The sequence below is a fragment of the Condylura cristata genome, unplaced genomic scaffold (genome assembly GCF_000260355.1).
Source record: "Condylura cristata isolate star-nosed mole 26May11 unplaced genomic scaffold, ConCri1.0 scaffold00019, whole genome shotgun sequence".
NCBI lineage: Eukaryota > Metazoa > Chordata > Mammalia > Eulipotyphla > Talpidae > Condylura > Condylura cristata.
Genome location: NW_004567120.1, coordinates 16,408,306 through 16,430,431, shown reverse-complemented (window position 1 = coordinate 16,430,431; position 22,126 = coordinate 16,408,306). Strand labels below are relative to the sequence as shown.

Here is a 22,126-nt window from a genome sequence, read left to right as displayed (position 1 = left end):
TCATTAGTTATGCTTATATGTTAGTAAAATTGTAAGTATTCTATGATGGCAATAAGGAACCCTTGCATTTATTTAGTAGTTATCTTGACCTGTTTATTTTGGATTAATGGTAGGAGCACATTGTTAGAAGGCGGGTGGATGGTCAGGATGGAGGAAGTGGAAGGTTGGCAAGGCCAATGGAATTCCAGCTGCCAGTAATGGGTTCCTTAGTGATGAACACTGTGTTTAAGCTACCAGCCTATGGCTTATTCACTCCCTTCTCCTCATCGCATAAGGGCTCAACTACATTGTTGGGCTCAGGCTCTGCCTCGGGCTCTGGCTCGGGATCCGGCTCCGGCTCCAGTTGGATCTCAAGCTCAGGCACGCGGGTTTGCCCCTGGCCTGGGGCAGACTCTGGAATAGTCCCCGTAGCAGGCGCAGACTCGGGGATAGGCTCATGATCTGGCCCCATGGTGATCTCAGGGTCGTTCTCCTGGGAGGTAGGTGGCAGGCTTGCTTCTACTTGGACAATATCTTCAGATGGCATTGCCTCGTCCTCTACAATTTGGTTAATCTTTGTCATTGGCCTGCAGGAAGAAGGCCCAGGAAAGAACAAGTTAAGGAAATGCTAACTTTAACATTTCATGTGGAGCCATAGGCTCGGAAGCTTCAGTGACCATAGGTCCCAGACTGTTCAGGACCTCTGTGCTTTCTCATATTCTGATTCACTATCAGATCACATGTTTCCATTTTGGATGAACAAAGGTTAGGTCTCAACAATGTGAGAGTTCAAGAAGATGGAAAGATGTCAAGATGAAAGTCTAAAGACCTAATAAGGTCTTTGAATGTCAAATCCATAGCACGGGGGCAGCCCTAGCTCCTACTCCATCCAGCACAAACGTGACAGTCAGTACCCAATACAAGTTGGGGAAGCATAGAAATTGAAATATGAACAAATGAATGCATGAGTCAACATTCCGGAAGAAATAGCAGAGTGATTAGGAGCATGGGTTGTGGGCAAGGCTGCGTCTTCCACAGGCACTAAGCACTTGCTTTTGTGGGCCTCTTGTTCCATAAAAAAAAAGTTTAAAAATAGATTTTTATGATTGTTGGTGGAAACAAAAGTATATTAATATGATACAGCAAACATTTCTTGCTTCTAAAGTGGTGGTCACGGTGGGTAAAAGATTTGATAAACACAAAGTGCTTAGAACAAATTTTGGCTCTAGGCTCAGTAAATAGTAGCCATCATTCTTTTACAAACTGAGAAAGAGCAGGAAGATTCCTCTGATGTCTTATGCTAAAAGGAGTGCTGAGGAATTGCTGAAAGAGAAACACCTGAGAAATGCCTGTATTCAAATAAAAACAATAAAACGTCTTACTCAAGTTCTGTGGTGGGTTTAGGATTTCTCCTCCTTTCTTTCCCCTTTGCCTTGCTCCTTGCGAAGCACACAATAGAGATGATAATGGCAGCACCTACCAGGGTAGCCACCAAGGCCACAACAATGATTCCAACTTCGGGATCTGGAGGATACAAGCAGCTAGTTAGGAAGATGAACATGCTGTCTGCCTCATACACACGTGTCTGTGACCCTTCAGGAAAATTCGACACGATCATATCCTGAGGAAGCTGCCTGGCTCAACTACACAGCTCAACCATTCATAGTTACACACACAAAAAAACATGCCAACTTGAGGGAGGCAGGGTCCTTTCAGAATGAAGTTTGGAGACGGCCTGCAGTAAACATTTGCTGGGTTCTTGAGAGAGCCACCATGGCACTGCAATGTGCTCACCAGGGAAATGACTTCTGTTAAAGGCAAGAGCATTTCAAGACCTTCCCAAAGCATAGGTGAGGCCATGCTTCTCCCACACAGATCCCATACTCGCCAATGAGCCTCATGCTTTCTGGTCGCTGGAAAGGGATATGCTGTTTCCATGAACAGGCATCTGGTTTATTAGCTCACTCCATGGAAAAACTTCATGAGCGTGAGACAATCCAGATGAGCGCCAGACCTACGAACACTGAGCAATTGTTCCCAAGAGACCACGTCTGGGTTCCTGGCAAGCCCATCACCACCCGCCTCCCCTCCAATAAGGCTGAACATCTTCTATTTTGAAACAAAAGTTGGTTGAGTTGCCTGATCATTCTCAACACGTTGTGATTAAATGACTACATCCATGTGCATAATTACAAAGTCAAACAGTTGTGCTAGGCTTCCAAGAGGAAAATAGCGTGTCTTCTTTTTACTTCTCCCGTCTCTGAGACATAGTCATTAAAAGCCACCAGTCTTAGCCCTTTTAAAAAACTTCTGGTAATGGCCTCCATCTTTCTACAATACTACCCTTGTTCTGTCTTACCTTTTCCAATTTTCATCATTTCTATTGACCTCCTACTCCAGAAGTTGAAGATTTAACTCATTCCATTCCGCTGACACCCTGCCACATTCTCCTAATATAGTCAGGGCACTTTGATGTAACTACGACCTCAAAGTTTGTAATATTATGATAACAAATACAGCTGCTATAATGTGATTCCTCCTTGCACAACATTTAAAAATTTTCCCTGAGGTCATTTATTTCCTTACTTGGGGATTTTTAAAAATGTATTATCAATAATCCCCAGATTGTCCAGCAAACTGGTTCAACTCTTTTCAATAGATTCAAACACATCCGACAATCTATCATCTTCTTATGGCTTTTTCTCTTCAGAAACATTCCTCTGGGCTCCTCCCCCCTCCTCCCCCAGCAAGGACTGATAGCCCGGGGCTCTATTGTTCCGCTTTGATCTTCTTTCACCTTCATCCCTGTTTTATAAATAAACAGACTTTGCAAATTCCTTCAAAATCCAGCTCAAATAGCACTTCATTGGTAAAGCTGCCTCTAGTTCTATGAGCATAAACTGAAGGTTCTTCTTTGGTATCTTATAGACCCCTTGCACGCTTGTCCTTTAGCACTTAACACATTTTACTCTTTGTCCCTTTAGATTACACTGAGCTCCTTGAGTGTAAGCTATGTGCCTTATTACTCACTGTACCTCCCTCCTCTGGGACAGTCTCTGGCATAGAGGACATGCTCAGTATTTGAGGAAGGTAGGCAGGAAGGAAGGCAGCCAAAAAATTGGCATCTTTGAAAAGAGGATTCAAAAGGAAGCAAGACACAAGTACAAATCCGAGAAGTCTGCACAAGGGCAGTACAACTGTACTGATGGAAAAGCAAAAGAAAACTGAAGAAGAGCTGGGGAAAAAAAAAAGGGGGTCAATGGACTGGGGTAGAATTGGACCACAGTTAAAAAAAAAAAAAGCAGACCAAAAAGATGAGTTTCTTTACGTTGAAAAGTGATATCAGCATTGAAAGTAAGATTAGATTTAAGGAACAACCTGGAGTTTGAAGATGTTTGATTCAGGACAAATGAAAGGAAAAAATTCAGTCTTATAAGAGAGCAATGATTCAATGGACTGGCCACCCTGGATATGGTACATATCCAAGATAAGAAAAAATGAAAAAATGATCAGATGGCATGATCTTAAGTATTATTGGTTGATTCTTTAGCGCTGTGGCAAGATATCTCTTAAAGAGTAACTAAGAACCTTTAAACTGAAAGATAGAGGCTTAGAGGCATCCAGTTATTAACTGGATAACTTTGGGCAAGTCACTTACCTCCCTGTGCTTCAGTTTCCTTTTCAGTTAAGTGAGGCTAACTATATAATTCTTCCTCCTAAACAGAGTAGTTGGAGGATTGAGTGAGATAAAGCTTATAGTACCCAAATATTAGCTACAGTGACTGTAGGTTTGAGTGTTATTATAACTGTTATTATTACAGGCAGTGGCCTTTAGTTAGAATTGGAAGTCTGTGAGCTACATATTTGACACAGCTGTGCAGTTTCACCTGTACTTACCAACATCATCACCAAAAGAAATTCAGTCTGGTATTATCAATAAGACTGTAGTTTTTATTTGAGTCATAATACTTACTTGAGAGTGATTTAGAAAAAGATAAACAAATTAACTTTGAAAACAATTTAGGACAGTATGTGGCACATGGTAGGTGTTAATGTGAACATTCTATATTAGGTTGACTAGTCGCAATATCCAACTGTAAAAAGCACAAAAACTCCCCATAGACAAGATAAACCACAGATCCTAACTAACTTACTTGGTGGCAGTGCAGGATATTTAAGAAGAAACTGTTAAAGTTGTATGATCAACTCACGTGAAGAAGTTAGATCTATTGAGCAGGAACTATTGCCAAGGGTGTTGATAGCAGTGCACTGGTAATAACCTTGCTTAAAATTGGTTAGGTTTCCAATAACAAAGATACCGGTGGCTGGGTCTGTCAGAAGCAGAAAAGAACTTCAGAAATCTCTTCACTGCTACACATCAAGCTGATGTAGCACATCATTCAATGCCTGCTCAGTCACACTTGCCTGCCGTTGAGATCTAAGGTCCAACTAGACCCTCCTCAGGACTACTCCAAAGGTTCCCTGGGTAGGACCTAACCCATTCCCTGCATACCCATCAAGTCTGCCCCCCAAACAGGCTTGAGTTCTAGAAGTTGGGGGAAGGATCAACCCACAATCATCTTGTTAGGAAACAAACATTCTACATCACCTCCCAGAAATATATTAGACTGACTTCTCAGAGAAAACAGCCAACACATGAACACTGTCAGCCAACGGCATATGCCAGGCCTTGCCACGGGCTGCCGAGGGCTAGACTTACTGAAACTTTCTTTCACTGGAACGATGTTTTTTCCTTCAATTTTAAACCAGTAGTATGCAGGTGCAGGTGTTCCAAGCATCGAGAGGCAAGAAAGAGATATAGGATGGCCAGTTTCTGGGATTCCTTGAATGCTACAATAGGGCTTAGATGGTTTGACTGTAAGGCAATGGCAAAGAGTAAACAGCTGCAAGATGAATGCAGTTTGTAACATAGTCACTTCCTCACTTTCATTTTGTAGACTAATCTTTAAAAATGTATTTTGAGATTCATATCCTTTCTGATTTTGAAGTTTCCTTCTGAGACTCATCCCTATGTAAATAAAAGCATCGAAACTTAGAAAAAAAAAATTGTATTGTGACAGTTCCCTGGTTGTTCCACTAGGTGGGAGTAGAGTACTTCAGGTGCAAGGACCTGCAGTCACCCGGCCACTGAGATCTGTTAGCATCTCCACTGCTCAACCTCAGAGATCCATAATCATGAATTTCCTCCTTGTCCCTTAAAATATGCTCTTACTAAAAAAGCCAAATGTAAGCAAACACTAAACAACAAGGGACAAAGGTTATACTTTTGAAGTACTGTTTATAGGAAAATAGAACACTTCAATAATTAGAAATACCCTATTCTTTTTTTTTTAAGTTCACATTTTTTGTCATGTTTTCCTTTTATGTATCTTTTTTCTGGCATTTTTTATTCTGGGAGTGACAGAGCCTGGTTGGTGTATTTGCCTGTGTCCCTCTTCAGTGGCGGGGGTGGGGGGGAGCCATGGCAGTTAGAGGGGGCAGCTACAAGATCCTGAAATCTTTATTCATTCTTCACAAGCATTTATTTGAGAGCTTTCTGTATGTCTTGCACTGTTCTAGGCACCAGGAATTCTAAAATAACTGACACACTGCTAAAGAAGCATGAGGGGGAGAGAGATGAGGCTAGAGAATAGTGGAGGTCAGAACTGGATGGTTTTGCATTTCAAGTATTTTAGGCCGCAAACTGGGAATTTTAGCAGGGGAGCAACCACACTCACTTTCACCTTTTAGAAGGATCATTTTGACACCATGGATGCATGAGCGAAGGAGGGGTGGGAACAGATACAAGAGGTATTAGGGAAGTAGAATTAACAGAACTCAGTGACCAAGCAGATATGGGGGCGTGAGGAAGAAGGTGGAGTCAAAGATTGTGGCCAGGTTTCTGATCTGGACAGCTGAATACAAGATCCTACCTTGCCTTGATCAGGTGGATCAAGTTTTAGGAGTGAGGAGGAGGAGGGAGCAATAATGGGGTCTTTCGGGGAAAGCAGTGAAAGATTTTTCTCATGATTGATTTTCTCAGATGGAAACAGCTAGTTGATTTGCCTATCCTAAACAAGGCTACTTGATTGGAAGTTCATTGCAGCTATCACTAGATTTGGAAACTTCCGTTAGAAAAGACACGACCATGTTTAAAACTTTACAGCATAACAGAACAATTTGAACAGAAAATTAAGTCGCGGTGTTTCATCACCAAGTCAGGCACCAGGACTTGAACTTAACGACAAACACAAATCTGGAATGACTTAGATTCAGTTCTTGAGTCCAGAGTCAGACCCAAATAGGCATTCATTTTTTGCTAAACACATTTTTCACCTTTTTTTTTAATTAATCAAATACTAAGTGAATCACTTTGAATCATATCCCAAACCTATATAACTTCTAAAACTACCGAATCAGGATTAAATTATCATTTCATCCATTTAAAGTCCCCAGTAGAAGTTGGGTGGTTTACTGGCAAACCCATTGATCTACCACTTAGCGTTATTGCTTTAGACAGAACTGGAATGGGAGGAAAAGGCTCACCTCAGATAATAAATGTAAATGTTTTAATGTGTTCTCAAACCTTCTTTAAATTCATTTTCTTTTTAATGTGCCAAAGGGAAGAAAGAAGTTGATGATCGTTCAAAATGCATACAAAAACTACTCCAACTTCTTTCTGGGTGATTTTTACTTTTTTTAATTTTTAGATATTGTGTTTCCAGGACTGTACTAGCTAATGGAAATATGTCAAATGAATGGTCATCCCAACTGCCCCAACAACTAATACAGGGCTCAGCAAAGTAAAAACTGGGATACCCTGCTCTAAAATCAGCCTTGGCTGCCTTGCCTCCTTTTCCAGGAGGGTAGGCTCAACGACAAACTTGACAGTAAGGAGCTGGTTCATTTTTAGCATCATCTGGAAAGCAAGTCCAGATAACGCTGAAAGCTCTCCAAAGCTGTGCACCTTGCTCCCAACTGCTGCTTTTACAAGCTATTCAGTTATCAAGTCACTGGTCTGATCGGATTTCTCCTTTCCTGCGATGGAGAGGCACAGTGACTAGATTCATTCAAGTTACTTAGAAGCAGGAGGACACTTAGTTCCACTCCACAGTTGACAAGAGTTGGCAGCCCTTTCATCCCACCTTTCCATACTTCTGAAGGCCCGCAGACAGGACCTGCTGGGTCTGCAGATGAGAGGAAAAACTCCCACTGTCCTCTCAGCAATTATAAGGAGCCCTGGGAATCGCCAAAATTATGACCTGCTGAAGAGCAGAAACCATGTTTCTTGTCTGCAAACGTCATGGTTCCTGGCACTAAGTAGGCACCAATAAAGGTTGCATAAATGAACCACTCTAAATTCATTTAAGAGTGGATATGGTTTTCCCAATGACACATAATATTTTATATAAATTCTCAACTCTGGCTTAACATGTGTCCTTTTCCCAAATAGTATAGCCATTTTAAAAAGGAACCTTCCTGTTATTTTATTAGCTATACATTCACTCATTTTTTTATAACAGTTTATTTTTACATCATTTTGTACATTTTTTTCCATCTCAATTGCAATCCCCACGGGTTTCCCATCACCAAGTCACCCGTGTGCCATCACCATAATCCCATGCACTTCCCTCCCCACCCCCACCCCACCCCCGTTTTTGATCCCATTCCCCACTCTACCCCCACAAAATGTCTCTGGTATATGACTGATCATTATTCTTGTTATTTTCTCGCCTGGTCCATTATACTCCTGCTATGAGCATTCACTCATTTGTTTTAAAAGAATGATTTAATGGTGAGAAGATGTAGCAGAGGAGAGATTACAAAGTTGACAGCCGTCTCCTCCAGGGTACACTGTCTCTAATTGGAAGTTCCCTCTAAAGAGTTGCTAGTAATGGTTAGTGGGCCTGTGCCTTGTCCCATGTACTCTCATCCTGTCCTTGTGGAATCCCTGAAAGTTGGGGTAGCTACTGTCAGTCTGTCGTTTTAGTGGCCATTTTTGGTTTGACAATTGTTTGAACATGCTTGGAGTGATCTTTCGGTGTTTCTGTGTGGAGTGGGTAGGTGATGTGACTCTGTATCCTATTTAAAAAAAATAGAGCAGTGAGACTACCTACCCTTGGGACCTTATTGGCACCATAACTCATTGCCCTGGCTCTTGTAACGTTCCAAATTGCTCCAAGAAAAGACAGAAATAAATGTCTATACCTAGTACACTGACGTTGATGACTCCTTGATTATTTCCAGTAAAGTCAGGTGGGTTGGTGACGTCACAGATATAGAGGCCACTGTCTGCTGGTTGCATACGCGAGATAGTGATAGATGCGTTGTCTGGACTGGTGGACCCTACAATTCGATCTTTAAAATTCCCAGCAGTTTCAGCTTTTCCACCTGCAAAGTAGTAAATCTAGGACAGAAAAAAAAATGACAGAAATGAGAAATGGAGAATACTCAGGGCTAGGGTAAGCTATTTGAAATCTCCCTCTATCAATGTTACCATATTTGTTAAGAAGAAGCATTTTTCCTTCCTGTGGGAATGGGACTGTACCCTGTGGGAACTCAGTGGGGACACTTGTTTCTCAACTGCTGTGCACAGCCATTACCTCATGTGTGATCAAAGCAGTTCTGTGACATCATCAGGGCAGGGAGATGTGCTTATCTTAGTAGACAGGGAGCCAACAGCTTCAACTCCTAAGCTTAGAGATAGATGCTCACCTAATGAGTCTATCTGGAGAAAGCTCATATTGGACACAAATGCCTGATGGGAAAACCAAAACCATCCATTTTGTTCCACTTTATAATTTTTTTATTTGGTTTTACCCAATAGGACTCTCTGGTTTCCCTTCATGTACACATTCTCCTTTGGATAACCAAAGTTGGAAGAATCACATTCCAGCACAGAGGGTCCCCTGAGAAATCACCTGGTCCCATCTACTCTTAGCAGTAGTATGAGAATAAAACAAGTCCACTAAAAGGCCTAGATGGTACTTAGTCAATGACAACTACCACCTTTCTTCCATGGCAGAAGGCAAAACTGGAATTATTTCACTTAGACAAACAAGTGTACACAATTCAGAAAAAGTTTCATTTTTTGTTATTCCAATTTGCTAGACTTAAAATCTGAATTCTAGTCTCATCACCACTAAAGATGTGGATATTTAGATGATAATGACAACTGTGGGAGCAGAGTCGTGTAGTAGAAACAGACAGATGATCTTTGTGCTAGCCACAGGTTGGCCTAATTGTGACATCGTTAATGGAGGTGGCCTTCTATCACCATGGCAATCTACTTTGTGATAAGAAATATTTATTTCATCTCCTGAAAACTTTACTTCACACATCTGATCATACATCAGTAAAGTCTGATGAGTATTTCCCAAGTAAAAGCATATAAGTTGTTTTTAGATGATCCACAAATAAATGAAAACTTAATTTTTAAAAAATTTATGTTAGGAGAAACATATCACACATCAAACATATGACTTCATGGGTATCATGGCTTATAGTGAGATTAACAGCTATTTTAAGATTTTTTAAGAAGCCAAGTTAATACAGAAAACACCACAAAGTAATACTTATGATCCATGAATATGACCAGAATCATAAAGATAAGACATGGTGATTGAACTTGGGGAATCACTGAACTATGTGATCCCTCTGGTACACAGTCTGTGTACACACTGGGTTAGTTGGTGAATGTCTATAAATCAAGTGATTATTGTTTAACATAACTGGCATTACCCCAGACCAATGGGACGATTTTCATCAAACACACTAGAAGTCATATTGTTCACTTAATTCACTCTCCTCACTTTACAGAAGAAACTGAAGCCCAAAGATGTACACACACAAAATTAACAATTGGGACAGCCCGAGAACCCACTTTGTGGCAAGCTCTTAACCTTAATAGACTAATGAGAGAGAGAAGACTATAAATAAACCAAATATTTTCTCCTTTAAATAGGAAGGCAAACTCTTTTAGCTAAGGCAGCAGGAAGCTTTCTTTCTTGCCCTTAATGAGCCATTTATAGTTCAAGTTATCAGGTCACACCTACTGATATCACAAACTTTTGCCCCAGAGTGGTCTTGTTTAATTTACAAACCAGAAACCCAGCATTAACTTAAGATATTCACTGGACCAGAAGGAGGTTCAACTCATTAAAGGTCTATTATCTTCATTTGAGTTTACACCCATGATATCTGGCTTTGTATTTCACTAGCTCATTTACTTTCTAATCAACAATTTCGGTCCCATGGACCCTTACCTGGAATGGAGACTGTGGTCCATCCAGGAACCCCTCTACAGCTTAGGCATGTGGCTGCTTCCCCCAGCGCAGCTCCCAAGGCAGACAGGGGCAAAGTCGGCCTCTTTTATAGTGAAACCTGATGACATCACAATGAGCTAGAACATCATCCTTGACTACAGCCTTGACTACAGCCTATAGTGAGTCCCAGAGGACCTAGGTGTAAGACCTAGTTTCATCAGAGAGCAGGAGAGTGAAAGATTGTGTTTGAGTCCAGGGCTGGGGGATAGAAAGAAGCCATAGTGAAAAGTCTCACAATTGGGGGTGAGTCAAGGTGAAATGAGCAATAAGTAAAGAAGCCCTGGACTCAAAACTTCCTTATGAAAAGTATGTTCACCAATCTTTCTACCCTAGTTCTGGACACTGTGATCTAATAAACTTTATCCTTCCACAAATAACAGGAAAGGGTATTAGTCTAGAAATGGGGGTGAAAAGGGGTAACAATAGACACCTAAGAGAGAAAGGCTTTGGCTTCAGGGCTCTGTGTGAGAAAGAAAGTCCCAGAGGCTAGACAGTGGCCACACATGTAGATGGAGGGGCTTTCTGTTAGGGGAAGTCCACGCTGTTACCCTGTCCTTGAAAAGAGAAAAAAATTAAATGTTTTCCTGAAACTGCTTATCTAATCACACAGGAAGGAGTGGAACTTGGTTCTATTTTCCACAAAAGAATAACTCTTTTCAAAATCAAAGCCAAACAATGGCCAAGGCCCAGCTCATGATCCTTTGAGGTTTGTCTACTTTTCAAAGAAAGTATACTGTCAATTTAGAGATCAAAGCAATAAAGGTTCAGGAAAAGCCACGGATGTTCAGCAGGCCACATCCCTTGGGGAGGGGGCAAGTCCTGCTTTAAGAAAATCCACCCAAGCATCACCTTAACTGGTGCTTGTTAATTTTTTACCCACTTTTCTTCTGTGGCTGTGTTCATGGCAGACTGCCTTACTTTTCTCCAATGTCCTCTCAGCCTGCCCCTTGGTGATACCGGCCTCATGATGGCACGTTAGTTATAAGACCCCCCTGGAGGTCACTTAGCTCATGCTTCCTAAGGCTGAGGAAACTTCAGGAGTCAGATGAATATTAAACAGATGGGAAATGGCTGGGAATTGGTGGTGGAGAGTGGTAAGATCATAGAGGACAGTGGGAATGGGGGAGCCAAAGCAAACAAGGTATTCAAACTGTAGAAATAAACAAAAAACACTAGACAGGCCAACCAATATACATTCACCAGCCAATTCTGGCCCAGAGACCTCCAGAGTGCAACCTCTGTTTCACCCTCTTCTATTACAGTGAAGGACACTGAGGCCCCATTAGAGAAAGTGATTTTTCCAAGGTCATATAATCAATTTATACCCAAACCTAGCATCCAGACCTCCCAGTTCCCACTGAGAACACTGACATAGTGCACACAGTCATGTGGTAAGAGAGGAAAATGGTTCCCAAGTACCCTCCCCCTCTGGGGCCACTCCATCCCCTTTTCCCGCCAGGCCCTTCTTCCGGTTGCTGCTATTCAATGGCATGATGCTTCCCATGCCGAGTGGGTCTCCATGTGATGCCTTGACATTTGTTGGCTACAGTAACAGCTTTTCCCTCCTACTGTGCCAAGTTCTTATTCACAGGGGGCCATGCAGCTGGGAGCCAGATTTGTCCAAAAAAATTTTTTTCTCAGCTTTGTGACACTACTCTCTTACTAGAGGCTGGAGTTTAAACAAGAAGGGTTGAAAGAATTTGTTCTGATTTCTGTTTGAGTTTGAGCTGCAGTTAATAAAGGCCATTAGCCTCCCAAGCTGTTTTGTGGGTTCCTTTTGGGAATGTGGAAGGCCTGAAAGGTCACAGCAGAACACTCATTCTTTCCCTTCAGCTTCTTGTTTTCCGGCATTGCTCATAAAGGGGCTCACCATGGAAGAGTGTGAAGAAAGGGTGGCAAAGATTTCAAAGTTAGACTTTTCTCTGGACTGTACTAAGAGGTTTGGGATGGCACATGGAAGTAATAGAACACAAAAGCAAGGCCTTCTTCCTCCTAACCAGTCTTCCACCAACCTGTCACGTGCCGGAGATTGTCCACCATCTGAATTGCTGTTTTTGGAAAAGCACAGAGGATATCTGCTTAAATGCACTCCTTGGAAGAGAATAAAATAAACTGTCGCAAGTCCCTAACATCTTAGCATTAAATTAATTTATCAGAGAAATATATTTACTTTTTTAGCAATATAGAAACCCAAGGGAATGGGACCCAGGGCAGATACTCTTTGAGGGAAGGGGCTTGTGGAAGGAAAGAAGCCAGTGTCTCCCAATGGGAGTACTAGCATCTATCTTGTTTGGGTCTGTCCACATACTGTAAGATATTTAGTGTCTCCAGCCACTATGCACCAAATGCCAGTGGTGGATCCCAATCATAGCAATTAAACCAACACCCCCATTTACTTTCAAATGTTCTGCAGGAGGTGAAACAACCCCATCCTGCAGACACTTTCAAAATAGTTGATAGAATGTTACCTGTAGCGTTCAGGTTACTTTGGAGACTATGAGCAGTCAGAGAATATGAGAACACTAGTTTCTAAAAAGAAGTTGTCAAGCACAGCAAAGAAACAAATTTTTAGACAGTAAGAAGAAAATAGTGGTTACCAGAAGGGAAGGAGAAAAGGGACGGTAGACAGGTAAAAGGGGTCTACTATTGTGATGGATGGAAGTTTGAATTCCAGAGGTGAAGTAATATAGTATGTACAGATATTTTTTAAGGCTATCCGAATGCTACATTGTACACTGTCACATCCACCCAGGAGTTGAATGAATCACTTGGGGTGAGTCCTGCAAATGACCATCCAAACCTTTCAGGTCAGTGCACCTGTTTGGGAGCTCAGAGTCTTTAGCCACAAGTCCCTGCTAAGGGACTGATCCTTTGAAGCTGTCCATGTCTTCTGAGAGGAGGGCTTCTCTAAGAGGAGGAACAAGCTAACCACTACCCTGGCCATCCCAGTGAGATGTGTTGTGTACTTCTGCACTCCCTATTCACTAAAGGAACTTCTTGGAAGGGATAATCAGTAGGGGACATCCTTCCCTGGGCAATGAGAGACAATAGGTCTTGGAGTCAACTGGTTCTTTAACAAAATGATTTTGGGAGGATAGAATATGCAGCCATCGAGCCCCGAGTTCTTTGGAAGAGGCTAAAAGAATTCCAGATACGTGTATGAGAAAGCAACCTCAAGACTCTTTTTGGCCAAGGTCTTGTGCTGATCTGGATTATTGCCTAACGCAGACCCTCCCAACCCTCTTCTATAAGCTGGAGGCTCCAAACAATTAAAGGGCCCAGTAATAGCCAACAGGTGTTCTTACCTGAGAGGTCCAGCTACATCTTCCCCGAGCGTCTCTTGCATGCGCCAATTTTAGACACTGACTGACTGCCTTTTCCTCCATACCCTCAGCACTGAGGCACGGGCTGTGCTGTGTTTGAGCAGAAATGGGTGGATCTGAGAGCCGAATGCTACATTGTACACTGTCACATCAACCCAGGAGTTGAATGAACCACTTGGGGTGAGGCTGGGAAAAGTTTATTCCCCTATAATATAGAATTGCCTAAGAGCACAGCAGTCCATTTTTATCATTCCACAAATGTCCCACCAGTCATCCCTAGATTAACATATAACATGTGCTACAGAATTTCAAATGCATAGATGTGCTCAAAAGGAAAATTTGAAATAGATACCAAATCCCATTTTGAAAAGTACCAATTCAACTAAGGATATCGGCAACATTGTTAAGCAGGTTCTCTGTTCAGGGACAGAAAAAGGCAGAGAAGGGGACGGGCCCTCTCTTCAATCCAAGGCAGAGGAACTTGAAGTCAATCCTGGATTAGGATGTACCCCCCCCAAAGTCTGACCCAGATGTTGAAGTCACTAAGTGTATTTTTTGGGCTGGATTACCTAGGGCCCATGACTAATGGTTTGGATAAGATACAGTAGTGATGCTGATAATAATCTCACATTGTGGAAGGCTTACAATGTAGAATGGTAGGTTACAATGTGGAAGGCTTCCTAGTGCATCAAAAGCATCATTTCACTTAATATTCACAGCAAACCTATGAGGTAACCCCATTTCACAGATGGGAAGATTGCATCTCTGAAAGGTTAAGTGATTTATCTGAAAGGTTAAGTGATTTGTCTAAGATCAACCAGCCAGCGAGAGGCAGAGTAAGAAGTAGAACAGACATTCATCAGGAAATTCCCACTGGGGCTCCAAAACTACTCATCTGATAAAACAAAGAGAAGAATATGCCTGGAACACATGAGGAAAAGAGGGAAGAACTCTAGTTTTCTAGAAGTAAGGACTTAAAGAAGGTTGCAATGTTTTTGTTTTTGTTCTTCCCTCTGAAAAGAGGAGAAAGAGAAAGTTTCCCTTTTTGGAAGTGTTCTTCAGTGTCTCCAAGCAAAGATATGGCCTTGTACCCCATGTGGCTAAGGTACAGGAGTAACACAAGTCCCAAGCATTTGGAGAAACATATAGAATGTGTTAAGATCAAGAAGCTTGTTCTCACTAATCAGTAACGCGAAGCAGAAAACCTCTTTTGATTTGAACAGCCCTAAAGAATAGACAACTTTAATTACTTTCCCTACAGGTACCTGATATTTTGAAGGATAAGGAAAATGGCAAGTAAATAAAATACTTAATACTTATTCATTAATAGATGTTCTTTCTAGAAATTGTCTAAGAAATATCCTGGGTTTGAGTCACACTCAGTTCAATAACTTACACCATGTACTTCTTCATCTCTAGGTCTAGAAAAAACTCATTGCAGGTAATAAGTTCTTTAGTTCTGTATCTCCCAGCTGTTCACCAGCCACAGAGTTCAACAAAGAAGTGGCATTATAAATTCTAGTTTTAGAGGCGGCATAAAGAAGAATTTGTGGTTTTGAACTCAGATTGACCTGATCTGGCCTCCATGCAATTGAAGACATCTTGATTTAAGTACCAAGCATTAAAAAGCTTCAAAATTCAAAAAAAAAAAAAAAAAAAAAAAAGAAAAGAAAACCTTCAAAATTCAGACCCTCTTGGCAAAACAAGACAAAAATGAAGACTACAGATAGTGTATTGAAAAGATGAGTCACTATGGTGATGACACGTGGGTGAAGTGGTGGTGGGGAAGTCCAGGGGGATTACAACTGAGATGAAAAAATGTACAAAATGAAGAATGATGTAAAATATATAAAATAAAAAGGGAAAAAAAGTAAAGATGAGTCAGGGAGCTGAATTTTAAAAAGGAAAAAAGATGGCACACTGATAGCCATTCACAATATAAAAGAGAAGACTACAAATAGGAGAGATGATTTCTTAGTTGATTGCGACTTGTGAAATTTTGGATCATGGCTTTTCAGGTGACAGAAACTTATAGAATTTTTTCTGCTTCTGATAATGTTTACAAGGAAGAAAGTTTACAGGATTTTATGTTATTCCAAATGTTTTCACATCCATTGTGTCACTTGATTCCCCATGAGTTATATAGAAGAGTATTACTGTTCCACCCATTTAGAAGAGAGGCACAGAGTGGTTCAAATACTTGTGTAGGGTAACCAGTAATGAGTAAAATTGTTTAACTTTGACTACAGGGTATCATTGATGGAATCCCCTCTGAATGGTGTTTCTTGCCAAACAAGTGTTCAGGTCAAGAGAGGATGCAGAACCTCCAAGGCCAGTGATGACTGAAGTCACAATGTCCAAGGTGTAGTTTCTCCAAACTAATGCACCCTTCTTATTCACAACTGCCCTTGGGTCTCCCCCAATCCACGCAACTTACTCTCTATCTTTCTACTAATCAAACTCCATCTTTTTCTTCAAAGTCCAACTCAATGACCTCCAACTGTTTCAAACCATACTGATTTATGTCTTCACTGATCTCCTTGTGTTGGATCATGTATCCTTTTGAAAATCCAATGAAAGGTACAAATATTTTCCCTCCAGTGACATATGCAGGCTTGCACGGCACATGTGCTGACACACACCTGTGCACACATGCACTCACACACACATTTGAGTCCTTGGGCTAATTTGAAGAAATTAGCCTTAAGGTTAGATGGAGAAAACCTGGGATAAGCAGCTTGCTCATTTGCCCTCCTCTGGGAACCTCGCTCCACAGACCCTAGCCTTCTTTCTCTATCATCTGAAGGCCTCCTGTTGCTCTTGATCAGTGAGGGCTCATCATTACCTTGGCCATCTCCAACTATTTGGGAGCTCTCATGCCTTCAGGACTAAGTCTAGCACAATGATCTAGCTCCTTGACAAATAGTTTCCAAATAATACACTTGACAGAGATCTGCCAATCAATTAGGACATGCATTTGAATATTAAGACCGTTCCTGTCTGCTCTGTAATTCATACTGTGCTTGATATTGACGTACACAGAATGAGGATAACTGGACATGAAGAAATGGCAAAGGTCAAGTTGCTCAGATGATGGTCTTCCCTCAATAGCTATCGTCAAACATTCTACATATGAGACTTTGCTGCTGTTTTCTGGCTTATCATTACTCCACACTTTGACCCCAAGAGTTTTCAGTCAAAACTAATGAAGGGGAATAGTTTACAGGGAGAAAAAAAAATGTCCTTACGGTAAGTGACTGTGACTCCTTCTTAGTCATGAAGGACCACTGGATGGAAAGCTTGTCCCGGGAGGGCAGAGTACTGGTGTAGGTGCAGATGAGAGTGATATCAGATCCAGCAGTCACATTCACAACATTGCTTGGGATGGTTACTTGCACCACCCTGACTTGACCTGAAAAGATAATCATCAAAGAGTCAAAAACACACACAATACTCTGATGACACATTTTCATTACAATGTCAATATCATATTTAAACAATCCAAGGTGAGAAGCAAAAGGTAGAATGAACTACACTAGAAAGTTAAGCAAGTGGGCCCTCCCTTGTGGCTCAGTGGTTTAAAGCGCAGCACTGCAAAGTTGGCCATGGCCACTTCGGTATTAGTTTGATCCCCGCCTCCAGGGTGACCCACATGGCATAGAAAACCTCTCCTATCTCGCCTGCTGATTCCCTCAGCAGTATACTTCGTCTATCTGCCAGTTTTGCTCCCCACTCTGGCTGTGGTGAGTCCTCTCCCCGTCCATACATGTCTGGGTATCCCAGTTCTATATGCATAAATAAATAAATCTTAAAACAAAGACAATTAAACAAGCAATTGGGATGACGGTATGAGAGTTTCTAACAAATTACAATGTGAAGATATTCAAGTCCTTTGTGATGGTGACATAAGAACACTGAAGTGGGAATTACTTTTATATAAAGATGGCTTTTCATGAAAATGTCCATGAATATAGAGTAAAAACACCCCAGTTTGCCTGAGACCCAGGGAGTTTCTTGGATGTGGAACTTTCACTTTTAAAGCTGGGTAAATCTCAGGCAAGCCATACTGGTTTTGTGCGTACTTTTGACGCCAAAGCCAGTAAGTCCTATGCAAACCAAAATGAGTTAGTCACCCTGTCTCTGAGACCACTAGGGGGTGAAGAGGGAACCTACATGATCAAAATTATTGTAATTTTTCATAATAATATTAAATATCATTTCCCTTTATCAATATTGTCCTCTCATGAGTGTACAATGTAATGTTCAAAAGCTTCATGACAGGCAATGTTATTGCTCTGGAGGCTTTATGGAATGTGAGCTTGTGTATTTTTATGCCTTTTATTTTTTAGTTTTAGTGCATGCCTAATATGTGTGTGTGTGTGTTTATATACATATATATACACATACATACATACACATAAAGAAATAATCCACATAGCAAAATCTCTTTGGAGCCCTCAATAATTTTAACCAACATCTTTATTTAGATAATAAGCACTACATATGCACTCCAGGAAATAAGACAGAGGTCCTATGTACACTTTGTCCACTCTACTCCCTAGTGGCAACCTTCATAAAACTAAAGGATAATACCATCACCAGGAAACAGGTGATGCAATCCACCAATCTTATTCATATTTCTTCAAGCTTACTTGTCCTGTGTGTGTGGGGGGGGGGAGGGTTTGTGTGTGTGTGTGTGTGTGTGTGTGTGTGCCTATGCACCTTTAGTTGTATACAATTTTTATCATATGTGAGAACACAGTGGAATGTGGTGCAGGACTAGGGTTGCTTTGGTGGTAGGAGAGCTATGAGGACCACAGCGGAGGGGAGATTTTTTTATAATGTTGAAATATTAACATGGATATAAAACAGTGGTACCTCATTAAAATAAATGAATGAAAGAAGTTTTGTCACATGTGTAAGTTTGTGTAACAATCTCCAAAATCATGATACTGAACAGGAATACCATGCTGCACCTTTACAATCACACCCACCTCCCCCTTGAACTCCATCCTGACCCTAAGCACTGGCACTCACAAATCTGTCTTCCATTTCTAAAATGTTGTCATTTCATAAATGTTGTTTTAAATTAAATCATGGAAACCTTTTGAGATTTTTAAATTCACTTATCATAATTACTGAAAAGTTCATTGAAGTTGTTGCATTTTATTGATTAGAAGGGTTTGAAGGTACGTATGCTCCAGTTTGTTTAACCTTTTGTTTATATATGCCATCTGGGTTTGTTTCCAGATTTTTGGTTATTGAATAAAACGCCAGTGAAGATTTATGAACAAATTACTGTGTGAACATAAATCTCCATTTCTCTGGAATAAATGTTCCAGAGTATAATGCTAAGTCAGAAAATAGTTACATATTTATTTTTATTTTATTCAAAAACACCCACTTTGTGATGACTGGATTAAAAAGATGTGGTACATATACACAATGGAATATTACTCAGCAAACCAAAAAAAGAAAAAAAAGGGAAAAAAACACATGCCTTTTGCAGCAACATGGATGGAGTTGGGAAAGATCATGCTTAGTGAAATAAGCCAGAAAGAAAAGGAAAAATACCAGATGTGTTCACTCATAGCAGGAGTATGACGGACCAGGTGAGAAAATAATAATAATAATGAACAGCTATATACCAGAGACATTTTACAGGGGTGGAGTTGGGAATGGGATAAAAAACAGTGGGGGGAGGGAAATGCACTGGACTATGGTGATGGCACACGGGTGATTTGGTGATGGGAAGCCCACAGGGATTACAACTGAGATGGAAAAAATGCACAAAATGATGTAAAAATAATTATATTATAAAAAAAACCCACTTTGCTTTCCAGAGTGACTGTACCAACATACATACATCTCCTCCAATAATATGTGAGTCAGTCTCTCCACATCCTTGCCAACATTTGTTGTCATTAACTCCTTTTTTGCTTTTAAGTTTTACAAATTAATTTAAGTCATTTACATGACTATATAATTCGGAGGGTACAATTTCACACCTCCATAGGTATACACGCTTCACGTAGCCTCCACCAAAACTCCAGTGTAGATGTGTATTTCAGCATCCATTGACATATTCATCCTCCCTACCTTGGCCTTATTGATATAAGTTATACCAGACAGTTTTTGCATGTTGAGCCATTGTGGTACACCTGAAATCAATCCCACTTGATCATGATGTGGAATTCATTTTATACATTGCCTGATTAAATTTGTTACTGTTTGGTTGAGAATTTTTGTATCTAAATCCATGAGAGATATAAGCCTATAGTTTTTTTTTTATTTTTATACCATTTTTGTGTGCTTTTGATATCAGAGTATAATAATCTCCTAAAATGAATTTGAAGTGTTGTCTATTCTTCCATTTTTGAAAGAGATTGTGTAAGACTGGTGTTAATTTTTTTTTTTAATATTTGGAAAAGATTTCTAGTGAAAGTAGCTGGGCTTAGAGGTTTCTTTGCCAGGAGATTTCAAAACTATGAATTCAATTTCTTTAACAGTTATGGAGATATTCAGGTGATCGACTTTTGTATTAAGTGAGTTTTAGAAGTCTTTTGTTTTTGAAAAATTGATCCCTTTCTTCTAAGTTTTCAAATATATGTTTGTAAATTTGTTGCTAATAGTCCCTTATTATATTTTTAATGGTTATAGTATCTCTAGTGAGATCCCACATTTCACTTATGATACTGATGATTTGTATTTGTCTTTTTTATTTTTACCTTCCTTGTCAGGATTTTGTCGATTTTAGTGATTTTTCTATAATGAACCATATTTTTTATTTAACTTTCCCTTTACTTTTACTATCTCAAATCCATTGATTCAACTCTTTATTATTTCCTTCCTGTGCTTGTTTTGGTTTTCTTTTTCTTTTCTTTCTTTTTATTTTTTAAGATTTATTTACTTATGCATACAGAACTGGAGCATAGGCCAGAGGTACAGGGCGATGAGAGGCTTCACCAGAGACAGTGGGGAGCAGAACAGGCAGAACCACGAAGTACACTGCTGAGAGGAGCAGTGAGTGGGTGAGGAGAGGTCTGCTGTGCCATGTGGGTCACCTCCAGGGCTGGGGTTAGAAGTCAAAATGAAACAGCTGCGGCTAGCTTGCAATGCTGCCTCCTAAGCTGTTGCGCCACAAGGGAGGGTCCTATTTTATTTTTATTTTTCTAATTCTTTGATTGAGAAATTTCAATTAGTGATTTCAGACATTTTTATTTCAAATGTAACCATTTACCTTATAAATTTCTGCACACTGCTCTAATTGCATGTTACATATTTTTGTAATATTATATTTTACCTTCATTGAGTTTATTTTTAAAATCCTTTGAGATTTCCTCTTTGAACCATAGATTATTTACAAGTATGTTATAAAAGTCACAAGTGTTGGTCCTCCCTGGTGGCACAAAAAGTTGTGGCACAGCACTACAGGCCAGCTGCAGCCGCTTCAGTATGAATTTTACCTCCAGTCCTGGAGGTGATCTACATGGCGTGGCAGACCACTACTGTCTCACCTGCTGCTCCCCTCAGCAGTGTACTTTGTCAGTCGGCCTGTTCTGCTCCCCACTCTGTCTCTGATGAATCCTCTCACTGTCCCTGCACCTCTGGCCTGCACCTCAGTTCTGCATGCATGCATAAATAAATATTTTTTTAAGAGTCACAAGTGTTCAAAATTTTTCTTTTTTTCTTTTTGTTCTTGATTTCTGGTTTGATTACACTGTGCTCAGAGGAAAATGAATGAAAAGCACTTTGAGAACTACCTGACAGCATGTGCAAAAAATATAAAACTTACAGGAATCCCAGAAGGTAAGGAGACAAAGGAACCAAGAAACTACAGAAGGATATAATCAAAGAGTACTTCCCAAGCATGGAGAAGGAGATGAAAATAGACATACAGGAAACTAGAACTAGAAGAACACCAAATTACCACAACGAAAGGGAAAGTACAGCAAGACACATCATAGTAAAGCTTCCAACAGTCCAAAAAAGCAAAACACAATAAAGATGATGAAGGAGAAGAAACAGAAAACCTATAAAGGAAAACCAGTCAGGCTGACATCAGACTTCTACAAAGAAACACTATAGGCAAGAAGAGAATGGAGTGATATAGTCAACAAATTCCAAGTCAACAAATGCCAACCAAGAATAATTTACCCTGAAAAGCTTTCCTTCCTCTATGAAGGAAAATAACGACCTCAGAAATCTCCAGAAATTCATTACTACTAAACCCTCACTTTAAAAAATACCACAAGTACTAAAACCAAAATCAGCAGAGGAATGAATAAGAACAGAATAAGGCAAGGAATAAAATCACAAAAAAAGGAAAAAACATGGCAAACACATATGCTAACATATTAATATTAACCCCAAATATAAATGGGATAAACTCATCAATAAAAAGACACAGAGTAGCAGGCTGGATTTAAAAACAAAATCCAGGCCCTCCCTGGTGGCGCAGCGGGTTAAAGCACAGCACTGAGAATTTAAAGCCGCTTC

At 40.4% G+C, this 22,126-nt stretch overlaps 1 protein-coding gene across 1 annotated transcript in view; it reads right to left on the bottom strand.

Annotated features, from left to right (window-relative positions):
* VSIG1 (V-set and immunoglobulin domain containing 1) overlaps positions 1-22,126 on the bottom strand; it is a 41,355-nt gene continuing 19,229 nt past the window's right edge. Inside the window, exons 4-10 of the mRNA XM_012727065.1 lie at positions 16,876-17,039; positions 13,610-13,717; positions 8,188-8,386; positions 4,700-4,855; positions 4,191-4,310; positions 1,362-1,503; positions 1-566 (exon numbers count right to left, since the gene is read on the bottom strand). Coding sequence (XP_012582519.1) covers positions 239-566; positions 1,362-1,503; positions 4,191-4,310; positions 4,700-4,855; positions 8,188-8,386; positions 13,610-13,717; positions 16,876-17,039 — 1,217 coding nt within the window. The 3' untranslated portion in view covers positions 1-238. The remainder of the gene's footprint in view (positions 567-1,361; positions 1,504-4,190; positions 4,311-4,699; positions 4,856-8,187; positions 8,387-13,609; positions 13,718-16,875; positions 17,040-22,126) is intronic.